The 21860-nt window shown below is 26.7% G+C and overlaps 2 protein-coding genes across 2 annotated transcripts; one reads left to right on the top strand and one right to left on the bottom strand.

The window, feature by feature from the left end:
* The first annotated feature begins 8166 nt into the window (after nt 1-8166).
* On the top strand, nt 8167-16325 carry LOC135930072 (uncharacterized). The gene is made up of 6 exons (XM_065466857.1): nt 8167-8270; nt 9624-9656; nt 9904-9960; nt 11537-11623; nt 14889-14966; nt 16216-16325. The coding sequence occupies exons 1-6, from the start codon at nt 8186-8188 to the stop codon at nt 16245-16247; spliced, it is 372 nt and encodes a 123-aa protein (XP_065322929.1). The 5' UTR covers nt 8167-8185; the 3' UTR covers nt 16248-16325.
* A 4117-nt stretch (nt 16326-20442) lies between these two features.
* On the bottom strand, nt 20443-21508 carry LOC135929837 (large ribosomal subunit protein P1-like). The gene is made up of 5 exons (XM_065466565.1): nt 21399-21508; nt 21194-21254; nt 21010-21153; nt 20744-20800; nt 20443-20577 (listed from the first exon to the last, which is right to left on the bottom strand). The coding sequence occupies exons 1-5, from the start codon at nt 21465-21467 to the stop codon at nt 20564-20566; spliced, it is 345 nt and encodes a 114-aa protein (XP_065322637.1). The 5' UTR covers nt 21468-21508; the 3' UTR covers nt 20443-20563.
* Nucleotides 21509-21860: the final 352 nt, after the last annotated feature.

Below are 21860 nucleotides of genomic sequence, written 5' to 3' on the forward strand. Positions count from 1 at the left end.
TATGAAATTTGAAGTATGTATTCCATAAAATATTTAAAAATATATTTTATAGTGATGTATTATTGGTTCAATATATATTAATTTCCTAAGCCAATATACTAGCTTACTAATGATGATTAAATAATATAAAATAAAACACTAAATGTTTGTAAAACTTCTCAAATTATAAAAGAAATTTCAAACTTTGCCATAAAAGTTAAATTGTTTATTAACCTTCTTCTAAATTTAATATAAATCATATTCCTTTCTTGTCAAATTTAGTACTAAATTTGACATCAAAGTTTACTAAATTTGACATCAAAGTTTACTAAATTTGACATCAAAGTTTACTAAATTTGACATCAAAGTTTACTAAATTTGACATCAAAGTTTACTAAATTTGACATCAAAGTTTTACATCTTATATAAAATTTTTGAATAGGTGATAATTTTAAACATATTAATTTTTTAAATCTATGTTAGGACAAAAAATATTCTAAAGCCTTAAATATCAAAATGGAATCAAATGGTTTGAAACGCCTCATGGTCACTAGCTCAGGTTTCTCCTATTGTTGAGAAAAAGAGAGGTTTTAAATCTTTCAGAAATTAATTACAGCTTTGGAGATAAAACATTTTAAAATAATATCAAAAATTGGCCCATATTTAATATTAACATCTAATCGACTTTATGATATTATATTATAAATATTAGGAATGAAACATTATAAACGAAAAAAATTCCGTTCGTAAAGCTATCACATGAATCATTACTTGTCCATATTACGTTATTGGAAGTATACCTAATAACTTGTATATACCTTTATACAAGCTTTTTCAAAAATTGCCGGTACGACATTACTTTTACATAATAATTTTATGGGACAAGCCGAAAAACCTATACTTAATAGGGGTTTAACTGGTGGGATGGAAGGAATTTGTTTTAGACTTTATATGTTTAAACATTATTTTCATTATTTGTAACATCTTTATCAAAAAATTATCCATTTTGATTTTACATATGTTGATTTTTATATTAAAATATTAATTTATTTTTATTATAGAATTTTTGTATTCAATTTTTAAGTGAAGATAGTCAATTATTTATTTTTATATCACCTGCACAATTTCTAATGTTATGCATTTTGAATGATTTGGATATTTGCTTATGATAGATTTTTATTGCATCAATATGTTTTATTAGCGCGCGAACTATTGTTTTATATTATGGTAGTATGATTATAGTATGATTTTAAAAAAATATATGAACATTTTATATGATTCTGTTTTTTTTTGTTTAAATTATAATTTTGTGTAAATTTAAAGAATTATTAGAAAAATAAAAACATTGTTTTATATAAAGATAATGTTTTTTTAAGAAATTTTAATCCGTATCTAATTTTCATATATTCAATTATTTTGGATATTTATAGTCACAAATCGTTATTGATTTATCGTATAATTGTCATTACATATAAAAACAATTATAATTTGTGATAGGTGTGGCTTGGAGGGTTCGAGCTTGTGTTGTTAAATGGTTCGATATGAGCCGATTTTTAAAAATGGCTATAACTCGATATTTTATTCAGAAAAATATTAAGTAAGTCTAAAGATTTTGGTCATATATGGCACAAAGGTTTGGACATTTATTAGAGAAATCTCGAGGTTTGGGCTATATTTTCATGGCCAAAATATTGAGTTAGCCGTTTTAAAAATTCGTCTCAAATAAAGCCGTTTAACAACACTAGTTAGAACCCTTGACTGAGGTGCATCAATCATGGTTCGATTCCCTGTAACAACATTTTTTTCTCAAACATACTTATGAGTCGAGGTTAGATTAAGTATATAAATACTGTAAAAAAAGCAATAGAACCCAAAGATTTTGAAGCTGAAATAACTCTAGGAACTAAATTCTGAAACCTTCATTTAAAATTTAGAGCCAAAATCCATTAAAAAAATATCATATGAACTGGGTGTAAGGAATTTGTATATATTGTTTAAAATGTAGATACTTTTATTTACTCCTAAACTAAGGACGATATTACAACCCTCGAATCTTTGCTCCCTGACTCCTCTAAATTTTACCACCTGCCCCCCCCTTCCCCATCTATACCAAATTCATAAAGTATTTTTATGAAAATATAATTAAGATTAAAATATCCAAAATATTTTGAGTACACAATCATTTGTGAATATAAAGTCAATGCCACAACTAGAGAGAATGTTATTGGGATTAAGGGGGGGGGGGGGGAGGCTTTAATTCCATCTTTAGCACAGCACCCATTGAACTCTAGCAAACTCAAAAGTTTATAAATGCACCTAACATCGAATGTAAAATATCCATAAAAAGGCATCTATCTTGCTTTATTTGATGCGATTTTGCAAACTTTTTAAAGTTTTAAAAAAATATGTTTCGCAGAATGTCTCGACACTTTCAGGTGCGAAAAAGAAGATGCATATAATTTTTTGATTTTGTTATAATAAGAATTATATATATAATTAAAATTTAAATTTTTAAAATATATGTGACCTCTTCATATCAGGAGGCGTAGCAATTTTAAAAATGGAGTAAATAAAGGGGACGTTACAGTGATTGACATCTCCATCTTATTAATCTGTTTTAATCACCAAAATGAATAATTTTATAGTTTTAACAAATATAAATCTTTATTTTTTTTTTAATTTTAAATATTGGTAAATTTAAAAATTGAATGTATTATATGATGATCTCCTGTTTCAAATAGGAAAGATTATGTAACTTGTGTAGTAAATTGTGTAATGATTAAAAAGAGGTTTAATTTTATTATTTAGGTGGGTTCAGGTGAAGTATCTATACCTGGTGGCAGAAATATTTTAAAATAGTGGTATCATTAATACATTGTGCCCCTCAAATTTGTTTATTAAATTTGTTTTCATAATGGAATCAAAATTTCCAAAAACCAGCAAGTCTTACATTTATAATTAAAATAACTCTCAATAATTTATAATATTGTTTCTCAATAATCTCACCGATTATGATTATAACTTATAATTTCTCAATAATCTCACCGATTATTATTATAACTTAATATTAATGTTTAGAATTTTGAACATTTTACTACTATTTAACATTTCTTTATTTTATAACTTTTTTTAAATTAATTCCCATATTTTTATAAAACAATCATAAAAATCATAATAATTCAAAATGTCTATAAAAAAATTCTTTTCTTTGTTTTACAATTATTATATTCATCCGCGTTAATTCTTTATCAATCAATATAAACAAAAATCAATATTTTTTATGTTTCTAAATATATATTAATAATTGATTGACATTTATCATTTAATAATAATAATATTGATAAATATATATATATATAATATACCAACATATATGAAATATCTAATACAAATATATATGAAATATATATCAATAATTATTTTATATTTTAAATTAGTTTGCAATCATCTATTTACTGCATAATAAATAAGGTTATATAGATATAATCATACTTGTACAATAATAAGGTTATATAGATATTATCATATTTGTAATTTTGTTGAATATTCATATTCTTAGAACCAAAAGCATGCAGTCAAACTAAATGTAAGCTATAAAAATTTTATTTTATTTAATATAATATTGGCAGTTCTATTATATGGAACCATTTTTAAGGTCTCATTTATAGTAACCACCAAATACCACGAGGTCGCTAAGCTAATGCTTAATTTCTCGCTAAACAATATCATATAGGCGCGTACGCAGCGGGGGGAACAGGGGGACAACCCTTCCCCCTCCCCAAGGCTAAAATATACAGATGCCGGATATATTTTTCAAAAATATTATTGTTTATATTAATTTATATTGTTAATATTTATTCCTATCTCATATTAAATATATATTTAATTACATTTATTATCACATTCATCAACTAAATTATTTGATCAATTAATTTCGATTTCAAGTTTTCCGGTGTAATATTTACTTATTATTTTCAAATTTTAGTGTCGTAATATTTATCTACCATTTTCAAATTTCTAGTCAAATAATAATTAATCTGAAATTGTCCAACAGGGAGAATTGCAACCTTTTCCAACGAGATAGAGTCTCCGCCATCAAGCAGTAACAGCTTTTATGGAGTTAGAAGAGCCGATTATTTGCTATTACTGAAATATCACAATGGCATGAAAAAAATATTTCCTCAGAAGCAAGAAAATTATTGGATTCAATGCTTATTCCATATTATTTTTCTCATTAGAATGTATTATTTAATTATACAACTATTTTATGTATTACTTTTCAAAAACATGACATTGACTTGATTAAAAAGATGAGAATAGCGGAAAGCATTTTATTAGAATTCAAGGAAATTAGGGCTAATGTTGATGAAGAATTTCATATTTTATATGTTATTGTTAAGTCAAAAAGAGCTATACATGTTTAATATTTGTCTCCCTCGACTTGCAGCAAAGCAAGCTCATAGTTAAAACATTAATATAGGATCAGTAGAAGAGCATATCTTAGATATACATTTATAACCCAAAATGAATGATCTTTATTTCATCATGCGGCATTACCAATCTGCAAATATTACTTCCATAAAAGCCTTCCCAACCTTTTTCAGATGGTGATAAAAAAAAATATTTGTTGGATTTTTATCATAAAGATGTTAATTAAGATGCCTTATTAGCTGAATAACTATGTTTATAAGATTAACTATGGTTGATATAATCCAAAAAAATGATATGGACGCTCTGCATTATTTCAAACACATTTTAGATTATATTCCCAATGTATTAAAAGGGTTTATATATATTAGCAACTCTTCCCATTAGTAAACTAATAAGAGAACATTCTCTTTTTTAAGAAGAATAATAGAGCCCTGCAGAGATACTATTTGCAGGGCACGGCCCGGATTTTTTTTTAAAAAATTTTCAGGCCCGGCCCGGCTTTTTTTTTAAATAAAATTTTGAGGCCCCAGGATTTTTTATAAATAAATTATATTTATTTTTTATTTTTACAGCTAATAATAACGATTTAAATATAGGCTGTTTTAAAATATACAGCCCGGCCCGGAAATTTTTTAAAATATTTTCCGGCCCGGCCTGGGTGAATTTTTAAAAATATTTTGGGCCCGGCCCCGGTATATTTAAATAAATTAAAATACGGTCCGGCCCGGGGGCCGGGCCTGCAGGTCTCTGAAAAACATACCAAGAAGTACAACTTTTGAAAGTAGATTGAAAGGTTTGGATCTTTTGAATTTTCATAGGCATTTGACGACAAGCAAGGATGAGATAATTGAAAAATTAGCTCAATCCCAACGAAGATTGGATTTTGTAGTGTAAATATATAACATACAAAATACAATTATTCCTAAGAAACTTTTTGTGTAAAGGCTCAATAAATTCAAATTTCTATTGGGTCATTTAAGTGATTCTTTACATATAATTAATTCACAATAATTTAATATTGTGTATTAGAAATAGTTATTAAAAAATTTATGCTTGATATTTTTAAAAAACAATAATATTTCTTAAAAAATTTTATTATTACCCCCACCCCCCCCCCAGACCAAATTCCTGCGTACGCGGCTGATATCCTAGCTTTATAATCTAACATTATGTATTATGTAAATAACGCATCCCCTTAAGAGACCGCGTTATTTTTTAATTACAATAAACGAGAGCATTAGGTGAGAAATTTGTTTTATAGAATTTAATTAATTAAAAGAAGGTCAAAAGAGAAAAGGAACTCTAAGAAATTCAAAAATAATAATACATAATAAATGAAAACTGTTCTTATATGTATTACACAAATAATGATTTGCAACCATTGAAACGACTCAAGGGTATATTAGAATCATTCAGGTGACTATTAGAGACCCAATTTAATTCTTTCTCTTCAAGCTATGCTAGGCCCTAAATTTATATTTATTTACACTCCCTGCCAGATTTTTAAACATTTATTTTTGGCCCCAGCCCGGCCTGAGTTCTTATTTTAGGAGGTAAAAATTTTACCTGTAAATTCTACAATCTACCATGAAAAAAATATATTTGATAGGGGTTTTTTTTTTAAATTTGTATCTATTAAAAATGTTCTCCATGGTTAACTCCTGGTTTTATATTTTATAAAGAGATTATTCATAGGCGACCAGAGTAACGCTATCCACTGAACTAGAGGCTGGTTTGAATTTGGAAGAAAAGAATTAATCATTATTTTGTTGGTTCCGGCCCAATTAAAAAAAATGTAAGTTTGAGTGGTTTAATTTTTATATAAAATTTCCGGCCTTTAGGCCAACTTTTTGGGCTATTGTATAGTGATCAAAGTAAAATAAAAATTCTAATTTTAAAAAGGAAAGAAGAGCGTAAAGAGATCAATTTACTAAAGTTAAATCAGCTGGCCTCCTGGTTTTTTTATTAATTTTTAATCAAATTTTATTCAAGAAGATAATTGTCATATTAAATATCATAGTATTTACCAATGTTATTTTATTCAGCACCTGACTAAATCATTTATATTTCATAATGTTTCAATTCGCACCTTATATATATATGGCAACTCTTTATTATCTTTTCTAAGATTCCTTAAAATTTCTTCGTTTTTGATACTTCTTTTTCTTTTAATCTTATTTTTTTTAACAAAAATGTATAAAATAAAATAATGCAAAAATTGTAAGAAAAAAAAAATAATAATAATAAATAATAATAATAATATTGTTTTTTTGAACATCAACAGTTCTTTCAAGGCCAATAAAAATAAAATAATTAAAAACTACGATATAAAATATAACAAATTATACAATCACCGTTGCTCCAAATGTTCGGCCAACTTCACGGAGCTTCGTAAAGTTATAATAAAGGCTACCTTAAAATATTATATTATACAAATCTATATAAGTTATAATCATACATAACTATGAATAAAACAATTGTCATATTTAATCAAACTCCTGTTGAACTTATATTTATTTATTTATATATCAATATCCATCCAAATATTTTATTATTATTCCCATAAATACTAAATCTTCCAAAAATGCGAACACTAAGGTGAATCATGTGATGTCGAATAATAATTAAAATCAATCTATTCTTTCCGAAAATATATTAACAAAACATCCATAAATGCCATTACAAATTGACTGATACAACAATAATATTATTTGAATAAATGGTATAATTTTCATCTTCGATTTACCTTTTTTAAAAGCGACGATATCAAGATTTTGACCAAAACTCTATATTTGGCCCAAAAGCAAACCCATAGGTGTATTCTGAACGCTTCTGGGTGAATTTTTCCCGCCATAATTTTATAGGTTTTTAGGTTCACTTATTATAGATATTTGGTCACCTTATTTTTTTTTATTTTTTTAGCTTTCACCTTTTCTGGTTGTAAGCTCCTTCAATATATCTCTCCACTTTATGTTATTCATGCTATCTCTTTTATCTAATTTATATTTCTTCATATTAGCTCTAACTTTAAGGCACCATTTAAGTTTTGGCCTTCCTCTTTTACATTTGCCCGTCACTTCCAAACTCTTAACCTTATTTCATATATGGTTTTAGGCCTTTTCGTAGTGTGCCCATACCACCTAAATCTGTTCACCATTATCTTAGTCTTAATAGGCACTACCTTTAAACTTCCTAGTACTCTTGTACTTCGCACTTATCCTTTCTTGATAATCCAGCAATCATCCTCAGCATTCTTATCTCTATAGTTTGTAGACTTCTCTCGTCTGATTTTTTGGTTGGCCATGTTTCCGAACTATATAGAATAGTTGGTTGTACTATGGAACTAAATTTTTCCCTTCAATTTGTGTGAGATTCTTTTGTCAAAGAGCACTCCAGACACTTTGAACACCCTTGATTAATTTTACTCTTTATCTTTTTTCTATTGTGCCGTTTGTTTATATAGTTAATTTCCTAGGGGAATTAATTTCCACCATTTCGTGCCTGGTCACACCATTATCTAATCTATATACAAAATTTTGAGGCCTAGGTAATATTTGTTTAAGGTTGTTGAAACGTTATTTGTAATCTATTTGATATATCAACTCTAGTTTAAAATTCATTAGTTACGATGAGTTATTTAAAAGGTAAATTTCTTAAAAATGATAGAAATCAAACCTATTTTTGAAAAACATGTAATAAATATATTCTAGAACGACCAATAAAACTATGATTATTTATTTTTATCATTAGATTTTTAAAATTTTAGATTTACATAATGATGTTATATTATTATATTTATTATATAATGATTTTTTCAAGTAAGATTATTCTTATAAGAACCAATACATGTGGGGAAGTATGTAAGTTAATAAAAAGATTCATATTAATTAGTTATATTTGTTATAATCAATGGGTCAATGTTATACGGCTTGATTTGAGCCTATTTTTAAAATGCGACTAACTCGTTTTTATTCAGAAAAAACATTACAGTTAACTACACTATAATGAGCCCCTGACGATTATTTTAGGTTTAGATTTTCTTGTTTTGTCTACTATTTGGTTCAGATTTCCTTCACTTTTTAAAAGAAGTTTTAATTTTCACATTTTCTCATTGCTAATTTTTCCCCCCCCCCCCATATTGTTTCAAAGGGAATTCTTGAATCAGAGACCTGCAGGGTGGATTTTAGGGCTTGGCTTAAAAATATCAAAAATACAGGTTTGATCGCGTTAAATAAATTTAAAATCCGAGTCCTTTAAAAATTATATCTATTAATATAATCATATTTTTGAGACTTTCATAGTCATTTCAATATTTTTCAATTTTCCTTTAAAACGATATCTCAAAATACCGCCAAAATTATTCAAAATAACAAAATTTTTAAAAATTCCTGATTCGGCCGAGCCTGAAAATTAAAATATTTTAGATGGAATATTTTTTATTCAATTTTTATTATCATAGTTAGGAATCTGCAAATCACGGCCCGGCCCTTAAAAAATAACTTCGGTTCGGGCGGGGTCGGGCCAGATATGAATTAAAATTTTAAATATGATATCATGATAGTTTGCCAAATATATTTTGAAATTCTTGCAAGAAACAAGGCGCTAATATTTTTTATTTGTAGAATATTTTCTTTTTACAATCTAAAAAAAATATTAAATTTTTCTATATTTAAATAAATTCGGGTCGGGCGGACAAATAATTTTTTTATTTCAGGTCAAGCTTTTCGGGAAAATTAAAAAAAATTGTTCAGGATCGGAACGTGCGGGGTAAATTTTTTTTTAAAATTTAGGGCCGGGTTTGAATAATTAGGTCCGACGCAAATCACTAATCATTATTTATTTCAGAAGTCAATTTTGGCAGTGAGGGTTTTTACTGCTGGTTACCGACTTGACTCAAACCTCCCTCCTTTCTAAACATGTTTAATAACCGGCTATGGCGGAGTTCCTTTATTTATTTTTGCCATTTTATTTTATATAATATTTAGAAATTTTATTTTGAAAAGAAAACCTATTTTTTATATAAGTCCGATCTGTCCATCACGACTGTAAAATATTTTTATCAATCCCCCCCCCATCCCTCCTGTTGCTACAAAATTAGTCACTTGTCCGCCAGCCCTTGGGTTACATTCTTTTTATACTACTGCTTTTAAACCTCTTTATTAAATATTATTTTATATATTTATTTATAAATTTCACTAAATTCAAATCTCAAGGCAATAAAGGACCAAAACCTCTACAACCTTTAGGTGAATCATTTTTTGATATTTACTTAAAAATTAAGAAGCATATTATAACTATTTTATTTATTTTATTTCTAGTGAGTTTATGTATATTGTGTAAATATTTATTTTACTGTTTCTCAATACCTTCCTTACTTCCTTTACTATATTAAAATTAAATTGGATATTTTTATTTTATTATATAATAAATTTTATTTTTTCGAATTTTATCATTTATTTTTCTTATATTATATATCTCTAAATTTAAATATAGAAGTTCTCATTGTTGAACCAAGTAGACCCAGGCCTATACCGGCAAAACCTCAACCATGTTAGTCAATCCTATATCTTTAATTTCAATTCCTAAATCGTATTTTTTCAAACTTATAAAATTATTAAATGGTATAAAAAATTGATATATATGTATATATCGTAATTTTTAAAGGGATCATGACTATCCGGGATCTTCACGGGTTTTAAAGGGATAACTAAAAAATTAGGGTTTTAAGTTAAGGAATGATAATAAGGTATTATCACGTTTTAATCGTGATAAAGAGGGGTCTTATTTTAAAAGCGTTTTCCACGCGTTTCGTGGGGTTTTTTAATTTAATTGTTATTCATTAATTTTCAATGTTGTTTTTTTGGCCTTATGATATAAGATATGTCTAATATAGGGTATCAATCAATAGATATTCAAAAGGTCTATTCAACTGGAGATCAATCTCTCCCCCATAATGGGCGGGTCTAGGTCTTGGGGGTCGAAAATATTTTTATCAAACAAAATATCGATATGGGTATCAAATAAAGCTAATTTTAATATGGTTTGACTGAAAGTCTTCATTCTTGGTCTTGATGGGTCGGACTTGGTCTGGGGGGGGGGGGGGTGTGTAAAAATAATTTTTTTGATATGGGTATCAAATAAAAGCTAATTTTAATATGGTTTGACTGAAATTCTTTATTCTTGGTCTTGATGGGTATGACTTGATCTAAGGGGGGGGGGGGGTGTAAAAAATATTTTTTAGCTATGTGTATCAAATAAAAGCTAATTTAAAAATTGAAATTTTAAAGAGATCCCTTTAAATCCCGTGAAGATCCCGGATAGTCGTGATCCCTCTAAAAATTGCGACATATATAATATCCATAACCTCTAAACTTAAATCGCCAGCATCTACTAATTGTAACTGAACTTGGTTCTATCTTAGTTGATTTTTAGATTGGCACCAATTGCATTGTGAGGGCCAAAAATTTTAATATTTTATATTAAAAAATATCTTAAATCTATTTTTTGTAATTATTTTGTGCTAAAAAATCTTAAATAATTAAATCATAAAAAAAATCTTATTTTCTTTATTATTTTCAAAAATCAAAAATATTTATATTTTTTTATTCTTATTTTCAAAAATATAATATCTTCTTCAGATATGTTAATAGGTACTATAAATAGCGAATTTAATTAAATTACAATTTTGGCGCATTACAATCATCATGATTGGAGAGTATAATCTTTAGGATTTTAATAAATTCTCAAATCACAATTTTTAAACTCAGAAAATTTTATCTAACATTAGAAAATTGTTTAATAGATATGTAAATAATAATATATTTTTTAAAATTATATTTCATTATTATAATAACGATTGAACTACAAGGTACGGAATGCAAACTTAAAAAAGAGAATAAAATCATATATTTTTTAATATATATATACTAAAATTAAGAAATATAAAAAACTTTTTATTTTAATAGTAATTTCTAAGCTTTGTAGAAATTCGTTATATATTTATTAAACTTATAAAAACGGAAACATTATAAAATGATTATCTGATGTTTATATTTAAAATGAAAATTAGGGCAGGCATATAATTTTTTCTACCTAATAATTTTTATTATTATAACAAAACTTTAAGCTATCTGCGAAATCAAAAAGGATAAACGCAAACACAAACATAAACCCAAAACACACAAACCGAAACCCAAGCCTATGCCAGCCGGAGGTAAAACATTCTTGGCTATTAATTAAATTAAAACCGTAAATGAGGTTTTTTTTATAATGAAAACATATTTACCACGTGAAAGAAATTACTAAATTTTCATTTTACTTAAGACTGTGCACAAAATGTTTTGAAAAAAACATCAAAATTACAAATTTTCGCTAATAAATAAAATTTTAAAACATGTCCGAAATCTTCCATTTTTTAAAAAAAAATAAAAAATGGTTATTTTTTTCTTCAAAATTTATTTATTTATATATTTTTTTATTGATCATAAAAAAACCTTAAAAAAATGTAAAAAAATGAAATACAAATATGTACAATATTAAATTTAAAAAATATTTTTAAAAAAAAACGAATAACAATATATCAAAAATTATATATATTTTATAAAGAAAAATATTATAAAGAACTAAAAGAAAAAATATTAAAAGGGTACATATCACCCTAGAGAAGAATTAAAAAATTGGACCAGCAAATTTCAAGAGAAATCTGCTGACAAAGGTAAAATTTTATTAAGGTCCCCATAGATTTGTCTTATTTTTTCCCCCTATAGTTTTAATGAAATTGAGGGCCTCACTTCCTAACATGCCTAATGTATTGGTAACGATTTGTATGAACACTGTAATTTTGGGCACAGCCTATTATATATGTTTGTGTATACTATTATTATTATTATATATTTAAACTTGAATAAATGTATTCTACCTATATTTATATAGCCTAGACAATAAATGACTTTTTTAGTTTAAATATTTATTTGATTCCAAATGTAAAACTAAATCCGATCAATTGAGTCCGTTTCGTAATTCCAAGATCATATTTTTATTCCCCATCTAAATGTAAAGTACTATATTATAGGATGCTAGACTAGGGCAGACGGTTTGGTGGACACAAGTTCTGGCATTATAAATTTATAAGTATTTTAGCGCAGGATTATTTTATCTTATATCCTTTTAAAAAATTAATTCCTTACATAAACGTAAGATTCAAAAAAAAATCTATACTCCGTAATTTAATGTATAGAAGTTCATTCAATTTTAATTTCAATTATATAGAAAAAATATATCAATACTACATTTACTTCTATCTATATGCTAGCAGACTTAACAAGGTACCGTAATCTCTATATAATTAAACAGCCCCTAGCAGTAGGGTAAACTACTGCCCAATAGTAGATTCTAATCTACTGCAACTGATGCGCCCCCTATGGCGTGATGAAATGTTAAAGTATTTGGAATTGTTATACATGAGATGGTAAAACCTTACCATTTCCTTCTTTGCTATATATCGATTAACCAAGCACTCTGCATTGCAAGCGACGCAGAGGTGTATAGTTATCTAGCAGAATATATACTCAATTTTAAATTTACAGATTTATATCGGATACAGTTTACCCTAGACCAAAACCGATGGTACTAGTATAAGGTCGCTTTTACCACCTATTAGCGAATTTGTCGTCTATCATGTAGTCCATCATAAAAGTACATTCATTAAGCACCCTGACCTCTACTTTCTACAGGTGATCAATCTTTAGAAATTTCTTTACTTAGTGGATTCTCTCTAATCCGCACGACAGAAATACCTCTTAAGTTGGTAACATCCTTGTATACCTTAAATCGAGCCAACCCGAGGACCATTACCTATTCTTCTCTCTCTCAACAATTGAAAGTTTCTCGAAGCATTCTAATCAGGAAATCTTGACTAGCAATTGAGCAAGCTATATCAAGCCACCGGTCTCTTAAGTGCAAAATGGTAACACCTTATCACTGTCTTCTCTGTCAAAGCCAGTACCAACAGGCTAACAGTTTTTACATTGTAAACAATGTAAAGGTAGATTCCTCAAACACTCAAAATGCAATTATATTATAGGCCAGACTTTATAATCTACCCTGCCATCAAACCTTAAGTCCATTGGCCTATACAGTATGGCAAAGTTTCTAATGGATATACCATGATTTATTTGAAGAAAGACGGATTTATAAACTGGGTTGGAATTTTCTTGCATTGATTATCATGCGTCGTTCATTATAAATTGGCTTTCGTGTACGCTGAGTTGAAAAACCTATCATATTTGGTTATCTACTAACCTTACATTCCTAGTCCTACCCATAATTGCAACGACATTAACGCCATATGGCTCTCAAGTCCTTGCATTTTTTGAAGAGTTTAGCCCAACGAATCGCAGTTAGGGCCGAGGATTTTAACGAGAGATAATATTTACCAGAAGAGGTCTCTTTGTCAAAACAAGCTATCTTAGCTTCCTATTCTCGGACAAGGAGTGAAATGGAAAATAAGATTTTTTTAAAAGCCAAAGTTGAAATTATCAGCAATATAAGATTTGCATGGGCATAATAACAAGAAATTTTCTTTAAATCATTTCATGTCCTTTTATTTTTCATGACAATCAATATCGTATTTGCAGGATTGTTAGGAAACTTCAACCTAATTTTTATAAACTCTATCATAAAATTATAATATTTTAAAGTTTAATAATTTATTTGGTCGATATTAATTTTAAATATAAGAATATAAATTAATTCTACTCGATTTTATAAAGAAATAATGAATATATCTATATGTATCAGAGATTTTAGTGGGCCAGGCTAGCCCACGGTGCCCCATACCCGACCGCCTAATATCATATATTCTAGTGGGGCCAGGACAGATTTGGATTTTTTTTCAAATGGACTTGGGCTGGGCTTGGGCCAAATTTTTTAAATTTAAATTTAGCTTATTTAAAACAGTTACTAACTTAAAGAAATATTGCTAACTTTCTTCAATAATAAATTTTAGCATTGCACACAAAAGATTGCCTAAATACACATAAATATGATTATATTATTAAATACAATAAATTAAGGAATTGAGCCTGGTTTTGGAAACTTTTTTTGAAACTTATTTTAGGCTTGGGGCGGGCTTGGTTTATAATAATAGATATCGGCCAGACCTTAGCCTAAGAATATTTTTTATTGAGGGCCTGGGCCAGGCTTGATCAAAAAATTAAGGCCTATGAAGGTCATTGATATGTATGTATTACATTATACAATTTACTTAATCAATAGAGAAGTATTAATCTAAAATAACACTTATTTAAGATTATATCATCACAATTCACTTGATGTTATAACTATTTTGGAAAGAAAATAAACGAAAGTATTGTATTACTGATTAAACTTTAGGTATTATATCCAAATAAAATATATAACTTCTGTAGAGATATTATTAAATTTTTTTATATCGATTTTATCATTCTCTAACATAGGAGGTTGTGTTCCAAAATGTGTACCTCGTAGAACCTGCAGTGGACTTATTGATATTTGTCCATGCCAATGCATTGTTGGAGGTATAATATATAATTTACAAAATAATACTATATTCATTCGATTTTTGAGAACATTTTATGTTGGTTTGAAATATAATTTAAAAAATCCCTTTGTACAAATTAATTTAATAGAACTAAGGTAAAGCAAAGGCAGAAATTGGCAATGTTTTGAATATTTTATTTTGAAATAAAGTTTTCAAGCGCCATATAAATCTTTTTATTTTCTCATCTCTGGTCCCCATTGGTTATATTCTACTATAACTAATTTAAATATATTTTCAGCTTTCAGCTTCATTTCTTTACTTTAATTTTTCATTTGTTGTAATCAGATTTTGAGATTAGAAATTATTATTTGCCTTTGATGAGAAAGCTGAAAATCTTGATCAATCAGTTATGATATTGAGATAAATCGAAAATAAATTAATGTCGGGAAAGGGAGTTTCTTTGTTTAAAAAAAGGAGAATGCCATATTATACGTTGATTAAATTTTAGAATATAAATATAAATCCTTCGTTTATTTTTTAGGCCCAAAAATTAATGTAAAGAACCCATTTGAATCATGAATATTAAATTAATGTAAGAAGTTTAGAGATAGATTTAAGATTAATTTTTACATGTTTTACTTATCCTCCCTGTGCCAATCTCTTTACAAATAATGAAGCTGACAATCACCGGCAATCGATATTTCGTGATTTAGAAAAAGGAAAATATTTCTTTTAATGAAAAGCAAATGAATCATTCTTCTATTGGGTTCATGTGGTCGTAAGTTATCAGTTTGACTTTGCTCAAACGAATACTACACGTAGGATATTAAATCTAAAAAAATTCTGGTTTATCTATAAAGTTAAAGACCCTTGTTAAATTTTTTTTTAAAGGTCCAATTTTCTTATGTTATATAATATTTCCCACTTGCCCCAACACGATTCCTAGCGAGATGTAACACCCGGTTAAAGGTTGCTGTTAAGTTACGTGCTATAAATTGCTCCTCTTACTCTTAGAAACTGATTTAATTTGTTTTTATTATATTTTAATAAAAATCAATCATCACTAAATCTTTATTTTCTTTCTTTCTTTCTTTCTTATCACATTAGAATATAACTGAAGGGATGAGGAAATATTAAAAATTAATTTTTAAAGATTTTTTACATAATAATAAGACTAAAATCTTAATCGGCTCCCGTTTTTAAAAACTGGCCCAAATCGGGCTTTTAACAGCACTAATTCCTTTTATAACAATCAAAATTTATATTTTTTAAATTTTACCAAATAGATAAAATTTTCAATCTCTTAGAAGCAAATTGAAATAGCGATTTCAACCCATCCATTATTGGTAGCCAGATAGATTTTATAATTAAATTTTTCAATTTGACGATATTACACATGTATTGGAATTTTTATTTTTATCATAAAAATGTAATGTATTTATTATTTAATGTTTTTTTTGTGATAATACTGTGAATATAATAAAATGTTTATAATGAGGAGTTTAATTTTCATTTTTTTTAGTTGTCTTAATGTAGTATATTATATAGTAATATATAATGAATAATTTCGATTCAGTGAATAAGTGGGGAAATTAAAAAATTATTTCTAAACGATAAATTAATACGGATATAGTGCTTCAAATTATTATTGCACATGCTGCTAATACCCATAAAGAAACCTCTGGAGTTTTGAAAAATAAAATATTTTATCACTTACTATCGTTCTCGAGTGTCGAAAATGCTTAAAATTAATTAAAATGGGGCTGCGTTGAAGGTGGTTTGGTACAGGGGATTTATAAATATTTGTTTACCTCACGCTTTGCACGCTTAAAAATTACTTGAAAATAGATTTTAAAAAATGGGCCTATTCAGGAGGGCTACTCTTCTCCTATTCCCTAATAAGCTTAAGGGAAAAAGAAGATCGGCTATGTAATTATGTTTCTACCCTGCTATATTTTTTCTCAAAAAAACAGAATCTTAAAAATAAATTTTAGATGCATATCCAGGAGAGAAAGCCCTACCTTTCCCTCTTTATATTTATTCATCAATAACTTTTGCCAGACACTAACCAAAAGCAGAGTTATAAGCTAAATAAAAGTTAGAGACTCACTTTATCAAATTTTATGGCGATTCAAAAAAAATATTTTCATCCAAGTAAAATAAAGGATTTATCCAATTCATAATATTTTTGATTCTTGTGATTTTAGAATCTTTAAAGATATTTTTTTTTCTTTTCTATTTACTTAGATATAAAATATTAGTTATATTTCCAAAAAGATAGTAATCTGAATCTAATATTAAGACTATTATATCATAAAGTTATATCGATATGCATTATGTAAAAATTATAATTGGGAGGCATATGAAAAAATCTTTTTAAACATTTTATATATATATTACATTAGACGTTATATATAATTAAAATTTCAGGTTTTACCCCTGGACTCCGATAAAAGAACAATAATTTTCTAGATATAATTTTTTTTAGAATGAGATTCATTTTTATTATTTACACAACAATTTAGAAAAATATTTGATAAAAAAATTAACTCGGAAAATTTAATAAAAAAATAGTTTTGAGAAAATTAAATTTGATTTTTAAAAATAATCTGAGAAAATCAGTAAAAATTCTTAGCTTTCAGTATTTTTTTTTTACTTGATTGGAAAAAATTCTAAGCATTTCAGAATATTTGTTAAAATATACTTATGGCATAAAGCATATTTTTTAATTTATGATAATGAAGCGGGGGTGGGGGTAAATTTATGTGGTAAAAACTTGAACCAAAATGCCCTCTCCGTACATACAACCATGAATGATAGAAACGAAAGGCTAATTTATTTTCTATAACATCAGATAAAGGTCAAAATATATCCTTAAAACATTTCATGTTTATTATTTAAGGAACTTTGTGGGTTAATATTTAATATGTTGTTTTCCTTTTAAAAATGAATTCGCAATATATTTACTGTTCCTCAGTCATGCATGCGCTTGCGATAATGACTTCCAAATACATTCGCGGTATAAAATTAACTATAAAGGGTTCGCGACAAAAATTTCCCTATAAAGGGTTCGCTTTATAAGTTTCGCTAAAAAAATCACTCTGAAGTTTTCATGGTTAAGTTCTCGCGGAAATAAATTCGCGATTATGGGTTCGCAACATTGTCTCCGTTATAAATGTCTAATAGAAAAAAATTCGCAGAATTGGTTCTGCGATATTACCTTCGCTATAAAAGTCCTTCACGATAAAAGTTTCGCGATAAAACTTTTGCTGAATTGAACTGATGGGATAGGTGCATTGGATAGGTGTAAGGATTGATATTTTCCTACTAAACTCATTAAATAGCTTTCTCTTATAATATTTTTCATTTTATGTTATCCCAGTTATTTACAGATTTTATTCCTATCTGTATCTAGGGCATTACCCGATAAGAATTTCCTTCTGCTTTCAATGGTACCTTAGTTCACAGTCCATCTATTATTGGGCAACTGTTAGTTGAACATAAGTAAAAAATGCTTCTCATATTCATATAACTATAGAAGATTTAATTTTGTTTTGCCGATTCGAGAAATTATCAATATAATATATAGTCGTAGTTTCCTGACAATAAGTTAGTCACTGCTCATCTTCATTCTATGGCACTTACACTTTCTATAATCTATATATATTGTTGTGTCTGTTAGTTGTAAATAAATATAGACTTGAACTTCATTAAAAATATTATTAATATTTTATTCAGATGATTTTTCCCTTTATGTATCACATGGTTAAACTTGTATTAGTTTATTTTAATGTGAATAATATAGATTTTTTCTAGGTTTTAGTGATTTCGATATTGTGGGAATATATTATACGATTAAAAGATCTAATAAAGAATGTTGTTTAGAATCTATTATTTGACAATGGTTGGAAATATTTGTTAATTATTTATTATAAGATTAAAAGATCTAATAAAAAATGTTAATTTGATACATACAAATATGCCTAAAAGGAAAAACATATGAATTGATCGATTTAAAATATTACAATCTAAGGATGGACAAATCTTGGTAAAGTATTTCCAGCAGAGATAAAAGAAGCTAAGAAAATTTATGTTGTGAGTCATTTATGGATACATCGGTTTTAATTTTTTTATTCATGTTGATGTGAATTTTTGTTACAACATAATATTTTGAAGTGGATGTCTAAAGTCTAAAATAGTTGTTTCAAATGAATAATTTAGTGGGATTTTTAAATTTAAATCTAATTTGACCGGAAATGTATTTCCGCTTGTAAAAAAATATTTACTTGTGGAATTTCGGCAATTTTATTTGTGCCTAATTAAAAAGTACAAGAAAGTTTCTGGTAAAACTGTATGAAATTCATAGGGTGGGCAGGGCACTCCACGCACGTTGGAATAAATTTTTCACATTTAAAATTCATATTAACCTTTATTTTGTATAAATGTTGATATTATAATTTATAAACAGGTAGGCTAATTTTTTTAAAAATTCAGTAGGCTTAAATTTTTTAAACATATTATTTAATTTTGTGAATTAAATAATTTTAAAATTCTTGCAAGAAACAAGGCTCCAATATTTTTTTACATTAAAAAAATATTAAAATTTTATATATTTAAATTAATTTTGTTTAAACAAAAAGAACTATTTATATTGTAATTCCAACTATATCTTGACAGCTTCTTACAATAAAAATCAACAGAATGCTGCAACATTAGTTAGCAAATTTTTAAATATGGAATCTATGAGCATTCAAATGAGCTGAAAATATGTTTCTGGCTTAATATTCAGAAAGCTTGTTGATAAGGCATTGAACAATTGTGGCAGAATCAAATTTAGCCTATGCTGAAAAATATTAGAAAGCTCTTGTTACTACATTCTCCCAGGCTGATAAAATAATTTTTATTTTGGGTCAAGTTTTTTGAGACAAATAAAAATATTATTTGGGTTTTAAATTTGAATCCAGGTGGCTTGAAAAATTAGGCCCAATACACTATATAACATAGTTTGTTTTTGCAATATATTTATCTTATTTTTCTGCAATATGGTTATTAATTTTTATGATTTAAATATTTTGTAAGTAACAAAATTTATCTTTGATAATGAAATATGATTTTCTATGTGCTCATAGCCATTATATTTTTATTATGATTATCCTTCATTTACAAATTTTCAGTTATATATGTAATTTAAAATATTCAGTTATATTCATTTATACATAATTTATGGGGAGGGGTATAACAAAATTAGCCACCAACAAACCTTCTATGCCATTATTTTAAAATCTACAAAATTGTCAGATAATAGTTTAAACTTCCCAAGCTATCAATTGATATCTTAAATGCTTTATTTTCAATATTGCATTAATTATTGTTACTTTTGGTGTCTAAAACACCTTTACTTTTGTAAAAAATAAATATTTTTAATTTTGATACAAATATTAATGCTAGTTATATACTAACTAGTTTTACAAGAAATTTTAAATATTGAATATTCTTGTTAGAATAATTAAAGAGCCAGATGATCAATATATTTCATTTATTATAAATATGACAGACTAAAATATTTTATAATTTATACTAGAAAATATATTAGTAATAATTGAAATTTCATATGAATCTTGCTTGTTTATTCTTCTAATCAAACAAACCTATATTAAAGCATAAAAATATTAGAATAAATAATGAATTATTTTCAGACTGCTTAAAAGCATTTAATATCAATTCTCAATAAACACTCAGTGGGTTCTGCCATTTCTGGCGCTGAGATATTTAGAGAGTCATTTAAAATTTTCATCACAATATTTTTTATATTACCAAATCCCATATCAGCATCTGATTCTTCAGATTCTTCTTTCTTCTCTTCTTTTTTACCTGTTGATTAATTTAGATATAATGTTAAAATGTATTATTTAAAATTATATATGTTTGGAGTTAACGGGATATGATATTATTTAAAAAATATCATATACGAGATTTTCCAATTTATATTCTGCAGTTATCATATGAACTATTATATAAAAAATAGAACATGCAAATGTCTACAGGTATTTAAGTATAAAATAAATACTAGTGTATATTACTCTTTTTTTCGTCTGGTTTAGCTTCTGTTGGTGCAGGAGCTGAATCAACAGCACTTGTAGGAGCTGGGCCAGCACTTACACCGCTGCTTAGATTTGTAATCAGATCTTTAACATCCACATTATTTAACGCTTTGGCGTATAAAACTATAATCATATTTAAAAAAATACATTAAAATGATTATACCTTGCCAAAATGGTTCAATTTCAACCTTAGCTGCTTTTAAGATTGTGGATATTTTATCAGCCTATAATATAATTCAGATTTATTTTATAAATATTATATTTATATTATAAATTAAAAATATTGTTATGCCAAATATAATTTCTTTATTTATATAGATATATAAAGAACTCAATATTTGGCTAGATTATATAAAATATATAATTACCGTTATGGCTACATTATCATCACTTAAAATAAGTGCGCTGTAAATACAAGCAAGTTCTGGATCACTCATTAGAGGAAATGGTAATCAGGAAGCTTAACCTTACTTTTAAGAGTTAACAATTTAAATGTAAAAATGAACATTTTTATATATATTTAGAAATAAATAAATGTGAGAATAATAGAAATATGTATTAATTAATTATTTACGCACAAGTTGATTTCGACGTGTAATACAAATTTCGAACATATAAATTATATAATTAAGTAATAAAATATAAAAGATAAAAATTATTATAAAATTATATATTAATTTCCTTGTTTATAATTGTATTCATTTAGTTACCCTTTTGAAAAAGATAACGCACTACACAACTTTAGATTAATCGACCTCCTTTTAAACTTTGGTTTTATTTTTTTTTTATGATACAATAGTAAAATGCAAAATTATTAGTACTGTTTAAGA

This window comes from Gordionus sp. m RMFG-2023, chromosome 5 (genome assembly GCF_954871325.1).
Source record: "Gordionus sp. m RMFG-2023 chromosome 5, tfGorSpeb1-WG-v2, whole genome shotgun sequence".
Lineage (NCBI taxonomy): Eukaryota > Metazoa > Nematomorpha > Gordioida > Chordodea > Parachordodidae > Gordionus > Gordionus sp. m RMFG-2023.

What these genes read in the sequence shown, in the direction of transcription:
- LOC135929837 (XM_065466565.1), bottom strand. Translation starts at nt 21,467, where the DNA reads ATGAGTGATCCAGAACTTGCTTGTATTTACAGCGCACTTATTTTAAGT. An exon ending in ATGATAATGTAGCCATAACG is followed by an intron (nt 21,255 to 21,398) that starts GTAATTATATAT and finishes ATTATATTATAG; the next exon opens with GCTGATAAAATATCCACAAT. An exon ending in TAAACCAGACGAAAAAAAGA is followed by an intron (nt 20,801 to 21,009) that starts GTAATATACACT and finishes ATTAATCAACAG; the next exon opens with GTAAAAAAGAAGAGAAGAAA.
- LOC135930072 (XM_065466857.1), top strand. Translation starts at nt 8,186, where the DNA reads ATGATGTTATATTATTATATTTATTATATAATGATTTTTTCAAGTAAG. An exon ending in ACCGGCAAAACCTCAACCAT is followed by an intron (nt 9,961 to 11,536) that starts GTTAGTCAATCC and finishes CAAAACTTTAAG; the next exon opens with CTATCTGCGAAATCAAAAAG. An exon ending in ATGCCAATGCATTGTTGGAG is followed by an intron (nt 14,967 to 16,215) that starts GTATAATATATA and finishes TTTACCAAATAG; the next exon opens with ATAAAATTTTCAATCTCTTA.